This window comes from Leptinotarsa decemlineata, unplaced genomic scaffold (assembly GCF_025532065.1).
Source record: "Leptinotarsa decemlineata unplaced genomic scaffold, Ldec_3_MD MMD2_tig00026336_RagTag_RagTag, whole genome shotgun sequence".
Lineage (NCBI taxonomy): Eukaryota > Metazoa > Arthropoda > Insecta > Coleoptera > Chrysomelidae > Leptinotarsa > Leptinotarsa decemlineata.
Window position 1 is genome coordinate 9,793,738 of NW_027412692.1, and position 25,819 is coordinate 9,819,556.

Genomic DNA, 25,819 nt, shown 5'->3' on the forward strand with positions numbered 1-25,819 from the left:
AGAAAATAATACAAATAAATTCAAAATATATATATATATATATATTTATTAATAATAGAGGACAATAACGATAATAAAAAATATAAAATGAAAAATGTTAATATGTCTCTGTGGATGTGGAACGTTCTTTGACTCTATTCCTCAATAGTTGTTGCTCGTGCGTCAAACACCAACATTGAAAAAAATGGATTCTCCTATTGGGGTAGAGTTGACCAACCTTCTCACACAGATCCCAAGTACTTCTACATGCATTGCATACATGATTCCAACAATTCATGGAATATGTATCACAACGCAAACAACGTTGCAGTGGAGTTGGAACGGCAGCACAGGTACCGCAAATATTTCTACAGATACCTATATTGTTAAATATTATAGGTTCGGAACACTTCAGACACTGTAACTGTTGTTGACGATAATCCGATTTTGTTCGCTTCGGTGGATGAGAAGGAGGCGATAGTTGAATCCGCAACACGCAATCACTACACATACCAGTACATGGATTGATTGAATCCTTAGGTCTACTTATTTGACAAAAGTAGCACACAATAGCCCCTGCAATCATCATTGGGTAGACACACACTTTTGGTTTTTCATTCCACTCTTTTGGAAACGGCATTTTACTAATTCGATTAGAAATATTAAGAGATGACTTACAGAAACTCTGAATGCTCTCTCCTACACCTACGATCTCTATTTATACAAATCAACATCATGTGAAAGTATAGTGGGATAACTTCTCCTACTATTCCACTCTAAACGAGTCAAGTGGGAGTCGCATCACCTCCTATATAAGTCGACTTGCAAACCTAGAGTTCATTCATTCACTCTCTACAACTGTGAGCAAACAACAACAAGATGAATTCTGCAAAAATAAATGCTGCATTAAATAGAATATCTGCTGTTGATGAAAACAATTGGATAGACGAATCAGATGATGAGGATGTCAATGTTCCGCTAGAGGAAGTGATAGTTGAAGCAGAAGATGTTGGAGTCGATGAAGATGAGATAGACGAAGTTGAAAACGAGGCCAACCAAAGCGACGAAGATGATGACGTGATGGAGTTTGAGAGGGTCATGGATGAAGAAGGAGATGATGAAGGGATAGAAGCTGACACAACTGAAGGCGATGGTGCTTTGAGGATCGGTATGCGAACGCTCAATGTCAGTGAGACACTGGAAGATCCCTTGGATTTGTATTGTGCAATGGATGCATACGTATTGATCAGCACAATAGATGGAGAGAACAAAAAACTATGTTGGTGCTGCTTTCGGTTTTATTCGCATAGAAACAATAATGGAGGGTGGTATGCCCATGTCAACACCCACAACACTGTCTCAATTATGGAAATGGGACAGAATTGGTGTGAAGCTTGCGAGAGGCCACTAACAAACTTCACCCGAGTATCTACATGTATTATATGTAATAATGTCCAACCTGTGGCACAATAACCGTGGACCTACTGGTCAAAAAAAACAACAGCCCTTTTCAGGGCTACATTATTCACACAAACAGTAGTTAGTTGTATTAGTATTCATAGATTATATGACAAATGAATACTTTGACTAATAAAAGTCTAAGTAATTTGTTAGTCTTTGAATATCTATACATTATATGACAAATAAATTACTACTTTGACTGAAAAGTCGATATTTGGAATTTGATAGTCATTGAATATCTATGCATATGATGAGTACTACTTTAAATGAAAGTTGAAGTTGGCATTTTGTCAATCATTGTATGCATATAATGATGAATACTTTTACATACATACATTTTGTTTGAGACTATAATGTTAACAATGGTATGAACCTGTTTCTGTCTGAAAGTATAATTATAGCTCTGAAAAGAGCTATTTTTTTATTGTTTCAGTCTTCAATTGTAGCCCTGAAAAGGGCTGTTTTTTTTATTAATCCATGCAATGGTATGGACTAACGCTCCTCATCATCATCAGAAACAATGATGATTGTATCATCATCTGTATCTGATGATATACTGATGATGTCATCTTCATAATCATCTGAATCAGACGATATACTAATGGCATCATCATTAGCATAATTATCTAGCTCGTTATCCTCTAGATCGTCTAACTCATTGACATCCATCTCTAACTCTGCCTCTACTTCCTCTTGCATACCTTCTTCCATACGTGCCGGGAAATCATCAGGTAGATCATAGATACGTTGCAGCATTTGTGCAAAATTTGTACTGAAATGATCGAACGTTGAATCTATTCCATGTACCTGGATGGGGCCTGTACTCGTCATAGAACACTCTGGTACACTCATCGGTTCGGTGGTGGAATCAGCACTCGACATTGTGGAAGAATGATATAGAACTGGGATTGATGCTTTATTTATATTGGAAAAAAAAGGAGGGGGTGAAGTGTAAATGTAGAACAATTCAGTGTTTGAAATTCGAAAGCAATAAGAATGACAATTTTCTTGAAATTCTAAGTGATTATTATTATTAGAAACTCTGAGTGATTATTATAAAAAAAAACTAATAAGGGAGAGGGAAAAAGACACTGCCCCAACCTCGCAGTGCCTCGTGTACACCAACCAAAAAGTGTGTACTCCGTGGAAGGAAAGGAAAGGAATAGAAAGGATGGGAGAAATGAGGAAACGATTACATATCATCGTCTGAATTCAGGACTTCATCAATCAGGATAGGGGATGGTGGAGGACTATCATCGGACTCATTGTCAGCGTCACCGTCATCATCGTCATCGCTGTCGTCGTCGTCTGTGTTTCCGGACTGTGTATCCCATTCATAATCATTCCGCCAATCATAGGGATCTGGATAATCCCCATCAGACAGGTCCGCTTGATCGGTTCCAGTAACGTGAAGCACTTGTATCCGATCATCATAAATTATGTCATCATAATTCATCGAGTGAGGTGCAGTCGTGGAGGTAACGAAACCTTCATGGATAGAAGCCCAGTAAGGATGTTGATGCGCTGGGTCACTGTACGGCTCAGTAGTTGAATCAGGTTCCATGTTGAAGGTGGCTGATCAACTGAATATTCCAACAGATAATTCCTACTTTTATACTTTTGAAAGGGAGTGGGGGAGGAGTGGGGAGGAGAGGGGATTAAGTGGGAATGAATTTCAAAAATGACATGAGCTATATTCCATGAAAGAGAAAATTGAAAATACTATATGAATTATATGAAATATACTTATTGATTTCATTATGAAACATATTTTCTTCCCAAGAGATTATTTACAATAGATTAGAGAACACAAAAATTGATGTGAGGTATTTGCATAGAAGAACTTGTGATTGAAATGAAAAAAGGAAATAATAATGAGACGAAGTGAAGAAAAATGCTCCAACCATCGCATTGTTCAATGTGTACCAAACCAAAACAATGTACACCCTTAATTTCACTTCTTTTTTTTTATTTTATTTTTATTTCCTAAAATTACAAACATAAACTTAAAACTATCTTAATTAAATATTCCTAACTAACCCAAAACTAATCTTACTACACTTACACTTAATCTATGGGAAAGTTTTTATAAAAGTCACTAACTTTTTATAAGTCTCTATCGAAGAGGTATCTGCTTCACACTTTTTCTCCAGAGATGCATACTTCCGATCTAGTTCGGCTATTACTTTTTCTGCTTCCCTCCGTCGGTTAACAATTTCAGCCATTTCGCGCTTCCTTTTAACCAACGCGGCCTCACTAGCTCGAGAAGCATGTTCTGCTTCCTTACATCTCTGTAGAAAACTGTCCAACATTTCACTAACCTCTCCGATAGGCTGTCGCACTTGTGGCACTAACACTTCAGGATTCGTCACCGGTGTTGCCAGCATCGGCGAAAGCGGCACCACCGACGGAGTGAATACGATGGGAGCCTCCTCCGATGGGGACAATACAACTGGTGGCTCCTCCGGAGAAGGCGCCCTAGGTTGTTCCACTACTGATGCGGGTGGTGTGGAGGGCCTTAAGCTGTTTGGAGCGGTCGACCAACTACCTGCATAAGGATTAGTCCTATTGCAAGTAGCTCGGTACTTAGAAATAGGACCAACCTTCGCTGCAGGTCGTTGGCAAACCTTCTTTACAGGCCTGACTTCCTCCTCCTCCTCGAATAAGTCAGGGCTGGTGGATCTGCACCTAACTCGTGAAGTGGATGCCTTCTCCTGCTCTGTCATAGGCATGATGGATGCCACAGCGTTATTTAATTCCTGAGTGTTGGATGCCATTCTGAAAATGTAAAATAATACAAAGTTAGTAGATGTAAAAAATTAAAGTACATTGTTAACTTACTCAAACTTAGCTCCTCGTCGTATAGTACACTGCTTCTGGTTGAGTATGGCTGGACTGCTCTGGATGACTGGAGTTGTCGTACTGAATGTAGAAGAACGTGCTCCTCGGGGTATCAACATCATTGGGAGTGGAGGGAATGAGGTGGGGGCGTGCATGCGCAATGGTTGGAATATGGTGGGGCGAGAAATGGTAGGAAGTGGGCGGGGTGAGCAATGGTGGGAAGAAAGCGGGCCGCGCTCCGCGCGGCTTACGCCCCAATTCGCTACGCTCGCGCCGGCGCGCTTCGCGCGCCGGCGCGAGCGCCCCCCCACCACCCCCCACCCACCACCCGGGGGGGGAGGGGGGGGTGGGGGGTGGGGGGCGGCGGGTGGGGCGCTACGCGCGGCCCCGCCGCCCCCCACCCCCACCCGCGCGCTTCGCGCGCCGTGAAACCTAACCTAACCTAACACCTATGACCCTAACCTACAGTATGTATTAATCTAATCTAACCTGACGCGGGAGTAAATTCACCATGTTGGTTCAATTAATACGTCATCTGTTGGTTTTGGTTTTGGTTCTATTATTCTAACATTTGGATCAATGTCCAGTCCTGGATATCCCAGTCCACCTGATGGCCTGACTTTATGGCTTTTCTCCAAAACTTCAACTCTCTCTTCTAGTACATCATACTTTTTCATTGTAGTCCCTGTTATGTTTGACATAGCATCAAATTTTTTATTTGTAGACGCTGTTATGTCAGACATTTTTATGTCCACATCATTTGTAAGTTTGTCAAATTTACGAGTGAAAGTTATCCGAGCCTCTGCAATTTTATCGTCAAATGCTTGACGGGCATCGCGAGCAATATTACCTATTGTGGATTGTATTGCAGCTTGTAGGGCTAGAAGTATAACCTCCTTTGTTCCGTTAATTTCCCCCTCAAGATATGATACAGTTACACAATCACTCTTGTCAATTGGTTCGCTTATATTTTTCAATATTTTTCTTTGCATGTCATAATGACCATCTTTTGTTAATTTAAAACCAATCCCGGGAGGACCTCGAATGACATTACCACCCAATTTTCTTTTTCTACCAAACTTATCGATTGTTTTAGACATTGTGCACTCTACGATGATTCTTTTCAAACTGATATTTCTTTCATTTACATTATGTTATATACTTTACAGTAATTGGTTAGGAAAATAGAAATGAAACAAATAATATTTTTATCATTTTTTATTCATCTAAGTAACTTGGTAAAAGTGATACATATACAATACATAATATAATCACAAATAATCACAAATAAGAATGTTCCGGTTTGAAGGAATAAGCAATAATACTTCGAATTATAATTCAATTATTCATCTCTACAGTCAACAAATTGATTAGTTGGTCTAAGGCGCTCTCTTGAGAAAAAGAATGAACGATTTCAGACACCCAACGAATGTTATCATTAGGATCATTTCGATAAAATTCTATATCGCTATGACCCCATGGAAGAGTTCGAGTGGTATTCGGAATGATGAATCTCTTGTCGTCATGATACGATAAAGCGACTTTATTTTTCAATTCAGTGTAAATATCATGCAATACGCTTCTGAACGAGTTCATCTTCCTGAATATCATACCTCCCTCTTCAATGATTTTTTCATAGTCTTCACATGTCAATTCATTCTTTATAACAGATCGTTTCACACCTTTGGCCTTCTTCAGTTCACCATCAACAGATTTCACGTAATACGCTTTAGCACCTGTACCGTAAAAGCTGATTATTGGATCATTTGGGAATTCATCTTTGAAATTACCCAGAACTGACTTTGTCACTGGAATATTGAATTGGTTTCCTATTTCATAATTAGATGTATCGAACTTATTTATATTATTTTTGATAAATTCATAGAAATTGTCTGTATTTACTTTGAGAATAAGGGAGTCGGTATCAGTGTAGAGTAAGGACGCATCTTCTCCAAACTGTTGTTTGATACATCCATAGAAAAAATCATACATAACTGTTTTAGATAATTCTAGAATGGAAAATCCTAAATATAGTGGTTTATCATAATGAACTTTTACTCTAGCCAATTGAATGGCAACAAAATTTTCTGTAAAAATAGAGCATTTTTTAAATTTGGTCGAGATATGAGACAACTAGCACCTATAGTTCTTTTTATATTTTCCCAATGTGTAATGAGTCTAACATCAATTCTATTGTCTACGTTTTCCATTGTTTTTCCATAGACTGCATTATTCATTAGTTTGTAGAAATCTTTTTCAGATTTGTTATTAGACCTATTACGCATTTCAGTATTCAAATCTATATAAGGCTTCATCCAACATGATTGCTTAAACCTCAATACTCTATGTGTGTTCATCACTATCAAACCATGATTGACAGCTTGCTGTAAGTTTCTATAGTGAACAATATATTTTCTTTTGTCGTTTAAATTTGGAATTAATTTGGGAACTTTCGATTTTGCATATGGAGGTATCAAACGTTCAACTGAGAATGGTAAATCGGAATGTTTATCATGAAGTTCTTGGGGATAATGTATATCCACTTCCAATACATATCCATAAGGACTATCAATATCCACATTCATTATATCAAGATTGAGAATTTCATGAGGTGCTAACCATGAAAATTCACCTGTTGGTAATGGTTGCGACATGCTGTGACCATATAGATTTGTTGCATCCAAATATGAAATGAATGAAGATGGTTCATTTGGATTATAATCCGGTAAAAATTTATTGTTTGCTTTATGTTTCCTTTCACTACATTGACTTATTCCACCACGAATACCTTTTTGAAAGAAGTGAACCATATCAATATCAGTTAGTAATTCCAATTCAATATTAGTATATTTCAACATGGCATCCCACGATAATCCGGGTGCAGTGAAGTATTGTGCCGGATCCAATTTATATTTATCAACAGATATATTTCTAAAGTTTTCAAAAATGTCACATAATAGTAACACATCTGACTTTAAATATAAATCAGAGTATTCACCCAAATCCTGACATTCGAATAAATTCCAAACAAGTTGAGCTCTCCCATAATCATTATCTGATACATGTTCACAATTGAGTTTATCATAAAATTGATTTTTGGTTGGAAGTCTTGGATGATTCAGTTTTTCGATGTCATCAACAAAACTATAGGGAAATACACCTTTCTTTCTCATCAAATTGAAATTTTCAATTTGTGGGAAATGTTTGCGCATCTCGATACACTGATCAGATGTTAAATTTGCACCTAAATTCTCCAAAGAACTAGGCATGAATCTGAAACTATCAATGAATCTCATTTTCAAATAATTCTTCTTCACCCTACCATCTTTATCCGTATAGGAGTGTGTAAAGAGATGTTTTGTGAAAGATATATATTTCTCATTAGTTTGTGGGATGACATCCACTTTATCTTTGTTTTTATACAATTCCTTTATGAATAAATGACAATCATATCCACTGAGATTGTGAAAAATTATAGGAATGAAATTTGGCAATTTAAAATTCAAATTACAAGATGAATGAGCAGCAGGGGACCTTTTTTTTCCTGTGAGGTGACAATGATCCCTCACTTTGACTTCGCCATCATTAAATTGTTTGGAACAAATGCCACAATTTGTGGCAGAAGCAAACTGTTCCTCTTCCTCAGGAGTTTGTACATCCATAGGAATAGGAAACCTGAGATGATTTTCATAAATATTTTTCAAATCATCTTCGATTTTGCTAACGAATTTCTGGGCTGCATCCACACCCCTATACGAAACAAATTTTGATAAATCATCATTGTATGAACATTTAATCAAATAAGCAAATGAATAAGGCTCATGTTTGAATGTCTTGATCGAATACGAGTATTCAGGATTTGGTTTAGTGGTTTGAATCGGCTTCAGTACTGATTCAAAATCGGCATACACTACAAATGGTACCTTCATTTGTTTCTCAAAGTTTTCAAAAGTTAGTATATTTTCAGGTACCGTTTTCCCATATTTATTGACTTTGAAATTGGTTGATGGTGTTGTAGTACTCAAGTGATTACAATCATTTATCTTATGACGTAATAGTAATTGTTCATTAGAAAAATATAATGAACAGCCATCACAAAAATATTTCTTATGTTCATGAGCCGATAATTGGCTTGAAACTAATCTTGAAAGATCTTTAATCCAACAATAATGATTATTACCGAAATCATCTGTGATAAGTAACAAATTGACATGTCTTCTAAGTCTTCTCTGAGAGTAACGTAATGGTCCAATTATTTCATACATTATTTTACCCTTCTCGAATTTACTTTCTAAACCGTACACATTAACTGAAATATCATTCTTGTCTTCAAATTTCACAATATCTTTCAACTTTACCGGAAAATTCATACCTGTTACATCTATGACTGTACTGAAATGTGGATACGATGAAACTTCTGATGTTCTATCGATTGCAGGATGTAGTGCTGAAGTGATAGCCCATGCAAAACAATGCTGATCTTCATTACGGACATTAACCACGGCCTTCCTACGCTCGATACATTCAGGCAGCTTCACATATGAACATCCACTGAGCGGGCTGTATTTATTAATGTTCAACTCCAGAAACATGATTTTTTCACAAGTCCAACCTTAAATACAGAACAATATTACTAATCCATCCAATTAAAACTTGGTAGAAATGTTTACCTGAATCACGTTCCTGGAATTCTGTAGTTTGAGCGATAATCCCATTTCGAAATCCATCAAATAAGGAATTCAAATCAGTAGATTGATCAACTGTTCTATTCTGTGAATTAAATGATTTGGTTTCCTTCAGGTCTTGTGTTTGTAGAATATAACTCCCAAATACTTCCATATTCACTTTGATGATTTTGTGAACCCTGATGGCCGATTCCAATAATTCTATAACTTTCTGCCTGATTTCATTAAAGAATAACATGTAATCGGTGGAAACAATGGAACTCTGCACCCTGTATGTCGCAATCCGACGTTTGAAGGCGCTCTTTATAATTTGAACACCATCACTGAATTGAACACATGTATTATTCTTATGTTGTAGAGTTCTATTGTGAGAATTCACTTGAGTCAATGGAATCATCACATTACAACAATTACATGTGTACATAGGTGCTGCAGCGTCATCTAATCTCACTCGTTTCACTGATGGCCCTCCTTGGCAACTCTGGAGCTGATGACGACGAAGGTTGTCACTACGGGTAAAAGATTTACCACATTCACAAGAATACATTTTCTATGATATGTTCTCACTAACTCACTCGATGGAAACTGACATAACCAACACTCGCCCGCTTCTTAAATACCATAATCCACGTCGCCTGCGCATCACCGTAGAGAGTGAGGGTAGGTAAGGACACATCGATGCATCCACTAGAGATGCCTGACGTCACAGCCAAGCCCATCTCCCAATTTGATGCGAGTTGCCGGCACGAGCAAGCAGTGATCGTTGCGCTCTCGGAGAGGGCAGACGTTTGCACAGTCCTCGCCCGCCTGCGTGTCACCATCAATAGCGAGGGTAGGGTGATGCGTTACGTCACATCATTCACTGCTTCGAGAGCGATAGCCGAACAAGCAATTGTCGTTGCGCTCTCGGAGAAGACAGACGTTAGCACAGTCCTCGCCCGCCTGCGTGTCACCATTGATGGCGAGTCTGGGGCGTTACGTCACATCCTTCACTACATCGAGGGAGGTGAGAGCAGACCGATGAATACGCATTACTCTGCCACACGTCGTGGAGTGAACATGTCGCTCTCTAGCCGTTGAACGGTTATTGCTGTGACGTCACTCCACTACTAACTTGGTGCCCTCACACCGATGGAGCATTCATTACTTGGAGGATCTTCGAAGTATGCAGACGTATGTTTGTACATAGACAAACAAGCACATGATGAAACCCTGTACCGTGCATTCTCTTACACACACACATACACACACAAAATCTCATATGAAAAAAAAAAAATCTGAACGATCCATGCACCAGACACTTCAAGGTCACAACGCCTTGACTTCACTGCACAACAAAAAAAAGCAAATAACACGTCATATTGGTGGGGGGAGGATTAGAACCGGGAAAAAATTTCTGAACAATCCATACACCACACCCTTCAAGGTCACATCACAGTGACTTCACCAAACAACAACCAATAAAAAAGCAATTAATACGTCATAGTGGTGGGGGGAGGCTTAGAACCGGCTCAAATCTCCTACTGTTTATCTGCACGAACTATTAAACGACCATATATATCGGAACTCAAAAAAATCCATGGGAATAAGGTTGAAGGAGCATGAACGAAACTGCAAAACGGTTGGGCCAAACGGTTGTGGTGGAACACGCATCCAGTGAAGTGCAGGATTATGTTTGTCTCTCATTGTCCCCAACAAGAGATACCATAGTCGACTGGTACGGGAGGCAATATAGAACCACATATACAGATAATTTCAACAGAAAAGAAGTATATGTGAACCTCAAACGAAAGAAGTTTGAGAACATCATAATGGCAGGTAGAAAAGGATTAACAAATGTTATTGACAATCAGGATACAGGAAGTAGCACACCAAACTACCTCTACTTACATAAATACACTTTACACAGCCGAAATACTCAGCTATTGGAGCAAACTCAAGATGTATGAACCTCTGAAAGAGCTACCTAGCGAAACGTCAGGAAGCAATCCCAAAAATCGACAGCCTTCAAACCCGAATAAAAATAGTTTTATAATGTGAGTTCCCAAATATATTTCAAGTATTCTCAATGTTTCTTATAGGTCCATTTCCCAATCTGTTCCAATACAACTAAATTTAACTCAGCCACAGCTGATTCAGGGCCTACTTCGTTTTAAAAAATAATAGTTTGCTGAACATCGTGAACAATTTTCAAATAATAACGTCAACAGTTGTCTTTTCAACTCTTAAATTTGTCATTTTTTATTCATGAGAATGAATATGTGATATTTTCATTTCGATTATAATTATTTCTGAAGGATTTTTCAAAACAGGATAGTGTTTTTTCCAGTTTTTTTTTTGAGCTATGGGTTATGCACATACGTGGGCATTGCGAGTAAATGGCATGTATTCATCAATACGATATATTTACAGTGTGGATGAATAATCCTCAATTTATTCCACATGATGAACAATACTTCGTCTGGAAAAGATGAACTTAGAACAAATCATGCATGATTCTCTATTGCAACCATTGATCTTTTTGCATCTGTTTTGATCTGCATCCATATTTCTATCAAGTTATATTTGAACTATCATTTTGCGAGAATAAAAAATATTTTTCAAAAGATTTATTTGAAGTTATTTCGTTTTGACGGCCAGAATTGCTACCACTATGGTCAACCTCTTCTGACATACATTCAGATCTGATAGCCTTGTTCAATAAAAGGAAGAAGTCCATCGTCTCTGAAAGGTCATCTACCCATTTCGTCGATATATAATTGCAGAAAACTCAATTTCTCGAGTCACTTGTTCAAAATCTGTGTAGCTGTATGACCCCCAAATCGCCTGATTTGAGTCCATCAGATATGTTTACACAGTTTGTAAATATCCTTATTATTGTATGGAGGTTGTATGACACTTATGCTTTGTTTGTGGTGAGTTTTCTATGGGTCACCCTGTATTGAATCCATTTAAGAAATGGTAGATTTTCCCAATATTTTCCAAAAAATTTGTAAAATGTTATTGCAATTCGATATGATAAGGTTCAACGATTTTTCGAATATTATAAATGTGAAAGTTTGCAAGAATTGATAAATGTATGTATGTATGTATGTATGTATGTATGTGGCTCTTTCACGCCTAAACGACTCACCGGATTTAAATGAAATTTTACATAAATACAGTTTATACATTAGAATAACATATAGGCTAAAAATCATATAGGGTTTATGTTAAGTATTAAGTAAGTCGGAAAAATTCTTGATCCCCGAGAGCTACTCGAAACAAATAGATACAATAATTTTTTGTTAACCCAAAAATTCAGGTTTCCAACTTCAAAACTGACGAAATTCAATACAATCTCTGAACCACTATTTTCCCCCTTGGGAGTAGAAATTCCTTATTCCTTTTCTTAATGTTCATTTACGCAATACAAAAACCTACCAGTGTATTTCATTCTAATCCTTTCAGTTCTTTTTTTGTTGATGCTATTCAATATTGTATAAGTGGGTACCTATTGATTAACTGACACTCTTATATTAATGTATAGCCGAAGCTAATGAACCTAGAATCTTGAAATATGCAGGAAGGTTCTTTGTATAGCACAAATAGGCATCAAGGGGGGAATTAATTTTCACCGTTACATTCCACACTTCCACCCATTTGATTCCACTCAACACATTATTGATTAAATGCTCGCATTTTATTGCACTTAAGGGACACGTTGATGAATTATATAGACAGGGAACTATATTTTCAGTTTTCAGTTAGTGAGCATATGTGCCACTGTATGAAGATATTTAATTTGGTACATGACCTCTGCATTCTCTACTCCGTTATTTTTGTATTAGTTTTCGTGCAAACTCTACTACGTATCTGGGAAAGAAAAAGTCAAACAAAGTTATTGAGCCAATTACTAGCAGCAAAACTAATATTCTCGAGACATATTTGAAATCGTAACATTTAATAGATATTATTCGTCAATTACATAGGTTTTATTGAGAATATCTTAAAAATCGATGACATTATTGAAATAGTTTGTCAGAGGGGGCGAATTTATATCCTCCAATCAATCTGTTCGAACATCTGATATAAATAAATATTCAGAACTGATCATATTTCTCGATAATCAGCACCTAGGAAACTGTTGAAAACCTATTCGATACCAGTGTGAGATGGTTACACAATAGATACACAATAGATACAATACATACACAAGTTTATTATATCTGAGGGGGACCACCCTGAGGGGGACAAAATAGAAATAAATATTTTTTGAGAAAAATGAAAATTCACGTTATAATGATGAAGAAGTATTAATTCAAGAGATTTTTTCCAAAAAGTTATGATAATACACATTAACATAGAAGAAGTAAAATATTCGAGGTTAGAATTTGATCAGAATTTGTCATGAAAATCGCATTTGATATCACACAAATATTTAGGTACTAATAAAAATGTTAACCGTTTCTGTTTTTAGTTTTTAGACAGCATTTATTCAATTACACTACCTATCAAGTGAAAAATTTCGAGTTGTACTGATTAAAACAATATTTAATGAACTGAAACTACAACATTTTTCATCTTCATATTGCAGTTCAGCTTGTAAAGTAGTTCACAAATACAACAAATTGCTGAAAGTTGAAACCAATTAGGAAGAAACAAAAATAAGTCTTTAAGATCATTTCCATTTTTACTGGTATTATTTATTGTTTATATTTATATTTATTCATTCAGGTATATACGTATGAGTGACATGTCAATTGAAAATACAAATTTTCATGAAAATGGGCCATGTTTCATGTTGCTGTCAAACTACACAGCCTGTTCTTAATAATAAATGAACAAATTCAATAATAAATGAATGAAATATTCGTTTCATGCATATACCTACCAATTCGGATAATTCATCACTAGAACTCCAAAAAAACTACGTTTCTTTCCCTCAACATCGTTTCGAAACTTCGTATATCGCGTCAAGTCGATCCGGAAGGAATCTAAGGGCTGCCAGCGTTTAACAGAGGCCGTTTACGAACTGACGTAGTGCCGAGAGCGGGACAGGAAGAACTTCCAACAAAATTCTTCAATGGGGCTGCGCATGTGTTGATACGCAAGGGTTGAATCACGGGGATGGTTTTATGGGCCGTTTTGTAATAAATGTCCATAATGTTGTAATAAAACATACAGGTTGTAGGGGAATCACAAATTTAATGAAAGCAATCCTCAACTTATTAAAAACCAAAAACCATAAAGAAAGGGCCTGCTTCAATTTCTGAATAGAGAAGTTGATACATAGTGACATCGAGCTGAAGTTTTCTGGGTAGACCCGGTCATCACATATTCTGCCACAAAATTAATTCAGAAAAATACTTTACAAAATACAAAAGTGTTTTACTTATTTAACTCCGTCAGCAAATAGAAAAACTGTAGTTGCCAATAATATGTTCAAAAATAAGCTTAAAACTTGGATCTCAGGTTTGCCCAATAGAAGAAGAAGAACTTTAATTTCCAGATAGGCAAGCCTAATATAAACATAATTAATGTACTTCATCTTAATATAATACATAAAAATCAAAATGAACCAGTTTATTATAACTAAATAATAGAAAATCACAAAAAAGAAAAAAAAACAATATCGCACATACTCTATATAGGATATACGTTTACATATTTACTTATATATTCATTCAAAACAAAGTCTTAGTTATTATTATATTTTCAATATAATTAGCTTTAATTCAGTTTTTCGTAATGGATGTTACCAAGTCCCTCTTGAATAGACGGAGAGAAGAATAGTTTTTTTATATTATTAGGTAGTTTACTGAAACTGTCCAGATCTTTGAAAAATAACGAATTCATACTGCTACGTGAATTTGTCCTTGGGATGTGAAAATTGGTGTTCGATCTAGTATCATGATTATGTACTTCACTATTCGTGATTAAAAGGTTTACTAAGTATGTTGGTTGAAATTAATTCATTATTTTAAATATAAATATTATAGTTTGATAGTACAATCGTTGAGAGACATTAAGCCACCTTAAACTACAGAGCATATTATGTATAGGTGTCATTCTATTGCAGAGTAATATTATTCGCATTCCACGATTTTGTAATTTTTGTAATTGATTTAATTTGTTCTGATTCAAGAGATATAAGAAAATCTATCAAAAATCGTAATGAGGTTTTATTATGCAATTATAGCACGTTATTTTCGCATACATTGATGATACAGATGCTACTCTAGAAAAAAATACAGTTTCTTTGATATTTTGCTTATTACATAGTCAGCATGGTCATTCAATGAAATTGTATTATCAACAATGAACCCTAGATACTTACTATTTCTACATCAGTTTCGTTAATTTTAATTTTGACTGTTTTTCTCCTAATTTTATTTTGCTTATACTTTGTTGTTTATATTTTTCAATTAATTATTCATCTTTTCAATAGCGACTTGCAAATTTTTATAGTAGGTATATATGTATCATCTGCAAATAAGTTAACCACATAATCACCATCTACGTAATTGATATCGTTTATATGAATCAAAAATAGTAAAGGTCTTGATACACTGCCTTGTAATCTATATTATACTAATATGATACTACCCACGCTAGGTTTATCCTTCTGTAGGAACTCTATATAAAATTGTCGTTAAGTATATTTCTTATTGAATTATTATCATTATTATAATTATACAATAATAGTCCAATCATCTTAGTAAGTTCACCTCGGAATATGAGATACCCAGCTTCAAACAAAGAAAACCAATAGGGAAAGAGATAGTTGCAAAAAATTGATTTTTTGATCTCAATAGTCGCGTATACGAGTTTATACGAGTTTATAGCTGGGCATCTCAAATTCCGAGATATTTACCTAATTTTGACTCAAGATGACTGGATCATAAGTCAACTCAGCAATTTAAGAAACATGTTATGCGCGGCATTATTTTGTGGGACATTTTTGTACCTATTTGAAGTATTTTCAGAGGAATACCGAACTGATATTTTGGATATAAACTGAAACATAGCAGGCTTGACTAACAATGGTAAATACAGCTATACAGATTAGTCTTCAATTTGTTTTGACGTTCTGGCTGATCGGTATTTCAAAGTTCTTCTCATCAAATTCTAGGAAGCTCGGTAACTCTACAGAGGTACTGAATTAAATAATGTTGTTCTAGGGAAAAACGAAAATTTCTATGTTATATTATTATATTTTCACTTGAGAACGTCATTCAAAACCTGCCAACAAATTATCGTTGTTATTTTTACACTTTCAATACTACTTTCTCATTGTGCAACGATTCTCAGAAACTTATTTTCTTGATTGTTTATACAGGGTGTTCCTTAAACACATGCTAATATTTAAGGAGGTAATTCTTAGACCCATTATATGGAAAAAACGTCCTATGGATGTATGTCCTAAACACCTTAACTTATGAGATACGAGGTGGTAAAGTTTTCAAAAATAATCAGTTTTTTAATAATAACTGAGATAATTTTGTAGACAACTTTGGCATATTTGGTACATATGTTCCATGCCTCAAGGCGCATTTTCTGATGTACAACTTTCTTAATTTTCTCTGCCAGTGGCGTACGTACGAGTTTTGAAATGTATATTTTTGGCGAAAAAAATACTACGCCACTGCTTCATCTTGAATTAAAAATTATTTTTAAAATCTCCATACATTTTTGAGCACATTTAATCCGCTGGGTTTTCTTTGTCCGACGCATGGTTTTCGCTCAAAAAATTAAAAATCGCTTTACTTAAGGATAAATTCCTTAAAAATCTGATGCGGTATCGTGCATCGACTAAAAGCAAACTAAGAGATCAGATTTGTTGCAAAATAATTGAGGATCTATAAGGTATTTGTTTGTTGTCAGATACACTGTTCTCAATGAAAATTACGTCATAACGCAGCACCGCTTAATAATTTTTGAAAACATAAATTTAGTTATCCTGGAATAAATGACGTGTAGTAGAATTTATTTACTGCACCTCTTGGAAATATGGAGTTTGTCGATATGTGATTTCTTTTAAAGATTAAAAGCAGAAAAAACAGCGTACCCACCATAGCAATAAAAAACGAATTCTCTGTATGTACAAACGTCAGTAGCTAATATTGATGTTGGTTTAAAGTAAGGTGTTGCTGTTAAAAACTGTCACAGCGCGTTTTGATTGATTTTGAAGTGTTATTGAAGTTATTTTGGTAGTCCGCTGTTTTTCTGAATATCAGTAAATATGGTAAATTATACGAATGCTGAAATGGCGCAAATGCATTACGTGTATGGCCTTGCCAATGGTAATGCAACAGAAGCCAGGCGCATTTATCAGGAAAGATATCCTAATCGTGCCTTACCAGACAGCCGAACCTTTTCAAATATTCATCGTCGACTTGGGGAAACTGGTAGTTTCAAGAAAGGGACTCCGGAAGGTAGACCTCGTGTAGTAAAAACTCCTGAAATTGAGGAAGCGGTGCTGCAAGAAATTGAGGAACATCCTGAGACGAGTACGAGGAAGATCGCTAGAACTCTGGATATTTGTCATCAAATTGTTTGGCGTATTTTGCTTGATTTTTTGGTATACCCTTACCATATTTCAAGAGTGCAGGCATTACTCCCCAGAGATTTTCCACAGCGTGTGAACTTCAGTCAGTGGTATCTACAAAGTATTGCACTAAATCCGCAGTTTGAGACACAAATTTTGTTCACAGACGAAGCAAATTTTTCTCGGAATGCCATTCAAAATTTCCATAACAATCATGTGTGGGCTGAAGAAAATCCCCATGCAATAACCGAAACCCATTTCCAACACCAATTTTCGGTTAATGTATGGGCAGGAATTATAGGTGATCATCTAATAGGCCCATTTTTTCTACCAGGACGCCTTGATGGTCGTTCTTATTTACACTTTCTCGCAGAAGACTTACCTGGGTTATTGGAAGATGTGCCACTTGCGTTAAGGAATCGAATATGGTACATGCACGATGGCGCCCCTGCTCATTTCAGTGTAATTGTCCGAAACCATTTAAATACAGTTTATCCTAATCGTTGGATAGGTCGCGGAGGACCAGCAAGATCCCCCGATCTCAACAGTTTAGATTTTTTTTTATGGGGTCACCTTAAAACTCTTGTGTATAAAACTCTCGTTAATACTTTAGAAGATTTAAGAGAGCGAATAGTTGCCTCGTGTGAAACTATACGAAATACGCCGGGAATATTTGAACGGGTGCGTAATTCCATGCGTAGAAGGGCGGAAGCATGCATACTAAGTGCAGGTGGCCACTTCCAACAATTTTTATAATCAGTTTTGGTATATTACTAATTAACAAATTTGTGCTATTCGTTTGGACTTACTGTCACAAAATAAAATAAAACTCGTTTTTGTGAAAAATTTATTTTTTTGCAGATTATGTTTTCAAATATTATTAGGGAATTGGTAATGAGTTATGAAGCAATTTTCAGATTCTCATTCATTTTAGAATTGATCTAATTTCTTAATTTGGTTTCTGCCGATTTTTATTTTTTTGAGTGAAAATCATGCGTCGGACGAAGAAATACCAGGAGATCAAATTTTCTCAAAAATAAATGAGGATTTTAAAAATGGTTTTATTTTGAAAAGAAAGCATTGGCGTAGTACTTTTTCCCCCAAAATATTCAATGCGAAACCCGTAGGGATGCCACTGTTTGAAAAAATACAAATTTGTGTACATCAGAAAATGCGCCTTGAGGCATGGGACATATGTACCAAATATGTCAAAGATGTCTACAAAATTGTCTCAGTTATTATTAAAAAACTGATTATTTTTGAAAACTTTGCCACCCTGTATCTCAAAAGTTAAGGTGTTTAGGACATACGTTCATAGGACGTTTTTTTCTTAAAATGGGTCTAAGAATTACCTCCTTAAATATTAGCATGTGTTTAAGGAACACCCTGTATAACACAGTACTTGATACTTGTGATAAAAATAATACCTAATAACAATTTAAATATAGTTTATAGTCATAACACGTACTGATTTGTTATGACTTCAGATTTTACAAACGGAAATTACATGGAAATTATGTTGTCAGAAAAACTTCCCTGAGTGAACCCTCTTAAGTTTGAGATATACCACATTTTTCAAATATTTTCCTAAGATCAGGTGGGTTTTTGATTGTTGTAATGCATTTAGTCAATCAGATAATTTAATTCCTGAAGTGTAAATTTTTGTATTGATTTCGAAAACGATGGAAACTTTTGAGTACACAACGAAAAAACCTTTTGAGTCAATTGTCGCAAGCCACTACTTTCTATTTTGAAATTGAGGGGTTGCACACTTATCCCCTGAATATCAAACTTTTACGCAATATGAAATGGAATATGTGAATATGAAATTGGATTTTATCATGAATGGAAATAATGAATTTACTCAAATTGTCTGAAACAAGTTCACAAGATCTGAATATATCCCGCGAGAGCTGCATCAACATCAACGTGAGAACATCCAAACAATGTGAAAGGTTCTCTGAGCGCCTTGCGAAATTACATCGTCCACTACCCATAGAATGGAATAGTTTAGTGTCCTTTCACTTGAATTGCAAACTACAATAACAGTCTGTGTGCCTAACCCAAGCTGAATTCAATACATTCTAAAGCTCTTCAGATATCTTCTAACGTCGGCGTCATGTAGGTAGAAATTCCCTGAACATGGACAAAGGGCTTTCTAAGAAATTCGACGAATGTATCCCTCCGACGCTATACAGATCACTTGTGCATGCACTTGTCAGTTGCTCCTCCCAGGATCTGGGAAGTTTCACGCAAATGACAAATGAACCAGATGAATATCAAGGCATCGGTCGCCATTATGTAATAAAGAGTGATAGTGATTTCTTCTGGACAATCTAATAAGTTATCCGAAAAACTTTTTCAGTTTTCTAATTAATAATTAAAATGAAGGAAATTTATGAAAAAATTAAAGTGAACTGAAAATAAAAAAAAAACAATTCAGCCATGTTAACTTTTTCGAACAGCAATCTGCGAAAAAAATCATAACGAGCTGAATTTTGGTATACACCTTCATTACTCAGTCTCAATGTCAATTTCGTAAGCCTCCTTTTTTTACAATCTCCACAGCTGCTTCGTTTATTTGCCCTGTCGATTCTTGGTGTCACAACTGTATCTTCAATTTGTAGAAGTTCTTCGATTGACGACTTGTTTATTTTGTGGAAATTCATGTTCACTGAGGATACATTACAAAAACACACTTTTGTCTATTTTCCACTATACTTCTTTATTGTTGACCGGTTTCGGCTATTACACCATTTTCAAAACTAACTGATTACATTTGAATCTGAGTAATTTATACCTATGTTGCTGATTCTATCATAAATGATTTGATATACCTGATATACCTGATACCCGGTACCTGCGTTTCATATACCTGTAAAATCCATGAACATGAAAGCTTTGCCAAAAGCGGCCAAAAAAAATTCGCCATTTTGAAATACTCAAGCGCGTCAGATTAAAATATATATGGTTCATCTTTATGTTTTAGACGTACTGTCTCATAATCTGACGATTATCTAGAGGGATTCGCTTAATATGACAAAAACGACATATAAAAAAAAATAATTCACTGAACATAATTAATTGAAAAGCTCAGGAAATAGCATGCAAATAAATAAGTGTATGTTTTTTAAGTAGAGTATTTGTATTTATAAGGAAATACATTTTAAAAAATGCTCAAAAAATTCAAGTTTCTATAATCAATTGATTATTTGATGAAGAAAAGAATTTTTCTATGTTTTTTACCACTTTTATTTCTAACTAACGTTACTGCAGTTTCGTCCTATAAACTTATACAATATATAAGTTTGAAAATGTCCTCATAAGACGAAACTGCAGTAACGTTAGTTGCAAATAAAAGTGGTAAACAACATAGAAAGTTTCATTTCTTTTTTCTTCATTATGATTTCCTTCCACGTAGTAACGGCTACATCCATCAATTGATTGATTAATTATTCATCATTCATCTACATCACGAACGAGTCTCTGTGATCAGCTGTGATGGCGACATTGAAACATAATTCAGAGTGGGGACGGAGTGAGAGAGTAATATATAGAGAAAAAGTGAAGAGAGAATAGAAACTCGGAGAGGGAAATATATGTTTCACACCGCTGCACCCATTGAACTTTATCGACGAATTTTTGTTATTTCGGCTTGCGTAAATCATCAGATTATATATTTTTTATTATCCTTGAATTATTTCCTTCAAAATAAAAAAAAATTAGCTACGCACGAGAATATCGAAATGACGTTATATTTTTACAACTTTGCTGCCCTCCCCTTTCTTTACGTCACTCTCAAATTGTCAGATTACTGGAATATACACTTTTTAGCAGGTAATTAACTCACCCTACCTTAATCTGACGCGCTCGAGAATTTCTGATGATCAATTTTTTTTACTAATCTGATTCTTTATCCCTCACAGGCAGCCTTATATATGGGGCTCATATTTGGTGAAAGTACTTAACCGGGTACAAGGTATCTCCCTGTATGTTAATCTGCCGCGTTTTACTAAATCCCGAAATCCCCGCTTGGGCTCCCCTATTACAATCAGTGTATGCCACTGTCAATATCTCAAGAACTTTTGAGCACTTCCATTTCTCATACAAAATTCGATGCAACTTCTTTGATGCATATAAATAAAAGCTTTCGTAAACAGTTTTCTGACTCACATTGACTGACATTGATAGTACAATGTATGTCACTGTCAACAATTCAAGTATTTTTAAGCACGTTATTACAGTTTTCACACAAAGTTCGATGCAGTAGCCCGCGAAGTTTGAACATTCACCTAATATTTTGATGAGCACACGTATACTTCTTTTTAGCATTATTTTGAGTTTATACAGGACATTGGGCAATGTTTCGAAATGACTTTTCCTTCCTACCAAGTTCCCAACCCCGCGTCACAATGACAGCAAAAAATTATTTAGATACTCTAATATCTGAATTGATGAATGGTTTTGACAAATATTTTTTCATTTTTCATGTGTTTATGCAGAAGAAGAAAGTTTCACAGGTCATTAAAATACATTAGTGGGGGTAATATTAAAGTTATGAATTCGTCCAGTTATAGGAACATTGGTGAACTGAAAAACAGTTTAGTACTTTTATTCAATATCATAATGTGTGATTTTCTCTATATTGTTGTTTCAAAATATGTACCTGTTGCTTTGATAACTGTTACACAGTTATCAGAGTTTCCATGTAATAATTTTTGTTTTTATTTCAGTCATTCACTGATACTAATACTATGTTGCTGTTTCAGAGACTTTCCAAAAAGGAGTTTCAAAATTCAACAACAGTAGAAACAATTGATCAAATGGTTCCATTTGTTACTGCTATAACCACTGAATAGTTTATTTCCATCCAGAATTTAAATAGTTTGTAATAGCAAGTTTAATGGTGTTTACGATTGAAATTGAATCGATATAAATCAGTTATTTCCAGACATGAACCCGATGCTCTCCAGTAGTTAATATAATTCATATGATAGACCGGGGAAAGATATGAAAATTATTATCCGAATGAATAAAAAAAATCTCTTTTTTTTTTTCTTGTTCAACCCAAACAATATAACAGGGAATTGGCGAAAGAGTTGAAGGAGTGGACGCAGGAAAAAAAAGAACAAAAATTATGTAAGGATAAGACAATGATAAAAGACAATGCCGATACAAAAATTGGTGGAATCCGTCAAAGCAGAGCAATCATATTTTGTATACGTTTTGAAACAGAAAGTTAATGAGTGAAGTTACAAATTGAGAGATGATGAAAAGTAACCTTTTTTTAACGATTTTTGCCTTCTGTATTTCACTCCATCTCCCAATGCAAAGTAATACAAGTTGAACAGAACAAAAAAAAAATTCATGATCCAACACCGAACACCTCTGTTTGGACCCATCATAGGTCTCATGAGTGGACATTTCTGGACAAAATAGTTGAAACTTGAACCTAAAATTAAAACATTTTTTATCCAACATCAGGCAGTACTGTTTCGACCTGCCATAGGGTTCATCAGTGGTACTAGTGCATTACTGGACTCAATTGTCTTGGAGGGTGGGCCTGAGAAAGTGACAATGACATTTTTCCTTAAGAAAATGCCAGCTATTGGATATTTTTCTCAATTAGGGGAAATATCGAAGCCTTTACTATCTCATGCTTATTCTTTGTTGGAAATTGAACGCAGCAATGCATTTACCTGGCCCCACTGATGAGACGTGCGGTGGGTCGAAACGGTGCCTCCTGATGTTGGATCACGAATGCCTTACTTGTAGGCTTTGATACCAACTAAGCTTTTTTATGTTGACTTACTCAGAATCAGCAGTAAACAGTTGAATATTATGAGAATATGTATAATCAATATTTTCTCCTCAGATTGAAAATCGACGGTCCGGGTAATTTCTACCTAAAAATCAACTTCCGGCCTCGTTTCATTGTTATAACTACTCGTATCTATCAGAAATATTTTCAATTACAGTCATCGCAAAATCCGGCAATTGAAGCAAGTGGACATTAAAGCCACCTTTTATAAAATTCGCTGAATGTCGTTGGAGAATCTCGAATTTTATTTAATGAAATTGAGTTTCCGATCCGCTTCCTGGTCGCTTTAAATGTTCGGCGTCTAGTCTTATATTCAATAAGGCGGGCGTAATTTTAAAATGAAGACATCGTTGCAATTCCAAAGAGGAAACGTCTGTAATATTAAATATTAATTCACTCACCGATACGGTAAAAAGTTCGGGACTCGTTCACTGAAACTTTGGTTTAGCATGCTTACCTGAAAAAGAAAATTAAATATTAGACGTGCTTGACTGAATCTTTCTTGTTTCGAATGAAAACATCAAAACTATTTATATTAGTTGAATGTAAGTAGTAGTTTTTGCTATGTTTCAAAATACGAAACCATTGAAAATTCGCACTAATAAATAATTGCTCTGAAAAATTTTTGAGGAAATGAAAATTTCCTTCTTGATCAAGTGTTTTTAACACTTTCCTATTTTGCTGTCAAGTACTAATTTGAAAAAATATGTTGCTACATTCAATGGGTAGGAAATAGGTTTTGAAAGCAGACATATTTATGTCAATTATTCTCACTTGTGGAATCAATCGATACACAAGCGATATTTTCAAAACTTTTGAAATTTCTGGGTTGAGATTCCATTTCAAAATATTTATTTTTCCATATTTATTGATATACGTTCTCCGTTTATGATACAAAAAAGCTCCTAATTTACGGTATTCAAATAATATTAAATTTCTGTTGTATTCATCGCATATTGAGAATAGTTCATCAGGTGTACCACAAGGTTCGATTCTGGGTCTTATCCTTTTTCTGCTTTATCTGAATGATCTGTTAACCATTGACATTAAAGAAAAGTTCACACTTTTTGCGGATGACACCACGATCCTTTGGCGTGGGAAAAATGAAGATAATCTCAGTCATCATAACTCTGGATCTCTATAAGGTTAAACAGTGGTGCGATTCAAACTCCTTATGTTTGAACACAAACAAAACAAACATAGCTTGCTTCAAACCTAATTTTGACGACTTACTTATAGAAAATCACGCTATAGTTAACAAAACTCACACAAATTTTTTAGGGGTGTTTATAGTTGATGAATTAAACTTTGATGAGCATATAACAAATTTATGCAAAAAAAATAGCAATCAGCAATTACAAACTTTTCTTTGATATATGATAGCAGGAAAATATACAACCACCTTCCAATGTGATATAAGGCAATAGCAAATTTAAAAAAATTCAGAAAATTAGTTAAAGAAGTACTTCTACAAAAAGCCTATTATTACTTAAAGAAATTTTACGATGATGTACATATACATATATTCTATATCTTGAAATTGTATATTATTTTATAGTTTATAGTTTTAAGTGACTAAGTAGCGATAACTATAATGTGTAATTTTGCTTGTTTGTTTTATTTATTTGATTATTTTAACCAAGCTTTGTCAACGAGATATGAATCTTTAGACAATAAAGCATATTTTCACTTTGACTTCGACTTCAAAATTAATTAAGTTTATTTCAGACGTTTGGATTTTCCATTGAACGAATCAATTATATTTCATTTAATAACAATCATAATTGAGGCTTCAAAAACTACAATTCACACGTGAGGTGTAGTTTCACCAAGTAACGGCCGAGTCAATCAGAAAAATAATTGAGGCTGCCTAATAACCGAAAGTTAAACTAGATCAAATGAAATTTCACACTTCCGAATATATAGTAACAAAATCATCATTGATATTGAAGGTAACTTCCTCTGTTGGTAGTTAGAAAAGAACCGTTTGGGGTCGAATATTATGTTGTTCAAAAAATTCCGAAAATGTTTCTTGTTGTCATAAAAAAAACTGAAAATATTTACACATGATTCGATGCAAAGTGCTGGATGAAATTTTCACCAAAATAATCATATCTCACCTGAAACTTATCAGAACAGCAACATGGATAAGATTCATGATGACAAACAAACTGAGAAGGGAGTGAAAACCACCAAAGAAACACCCAAACAAACAAATATGAGCATGAGACCGAGTGAGACTGTCAGCCAAAAGCCGAAAAAATTCAAGTGAGTCAAAGCCTTCTCTATCAAATTGTAATCTGAGTCGGCTGCCGTAAAGTCATTCTTATTTCTGCCCAACCCTTCAAAACACAATAAAACCAATTGTCTAGTCGCGCCACGACGTATCCAACGAAACCGAGAAGACAATAGACTTTTGTCTTCCCGACGTATATCGTAGTTTTTTGAAGAATGTGGTTCGGAATCTAAATGCGCACTCTTTTCTATTGATAAGAACAAGAA

At 35.2% G+C, this 25,819-nt stretch overlaps 2 protein-coding genes across 7 annotated transcripts in view; both read right to left on the reverse strand.

Moving 5' to 3' along the window:
• Positions 1 to 25,819, reverse strand: part of ASPP (Ankyrin-repeat, SH3-domain, and Proline-rich-region containing Protein) — a 645,170-nt gene that overhangs the window by 105,441 nt on the left and 513,910 nt on the right. Inside the window, exon 1 of one of the 6 annotated variants that reach the window (XM_074183286.1) lies at positions 25,438 to 25,705. The exons of the other annotated variants lie outside the window; for them this stretch is intronic. The gene's annotated coding sequence lies outside the window, so the exon portion shown is untranslated. Of the gene's footprint in view, positions 1 to 25,437; positions 25,706 to 25,819 lie in introns of those variants that run through there. 6 annotated transcript variants of the gene reach the window in all.
• Positions 3,479 to 4,566, reverse strand: LOC141485791 (uncharacterized). The gene is made up of 2 exons (XM_074183288.1): positions 4,282 to 4,566; positions 3,479 to 4,218 (listed from the first exon to the last, which is right to left on the reverse strand). Exons 1-2 carry the CDS (start codon positions 4,434 to 4,436, stop codon positions 3,513 to 3,515), a joined length of 861 nt encoding a protein of 286 aa, XP_074039389.1. The 5' UTR covers positions 4,437 to 4,566; the 3' UTR covers positions 3,479 to 3,512.

Coding starts and splice junctions, on each gene's coding strand:
- LOC141485791 (XM_074183288.1), bottom strand. CDS start 4,436: ATGCACGCCCCCACCTCATTCCCTCCACTCCCAATGATGTTGATACCC. Junction 4,219..4,281: donor CGACGAGGAGCTAAGTTTGA/GTAAGTTAACAA, acceptor TTACATTTTCAG/AATGGCATCCAACACTCAGG.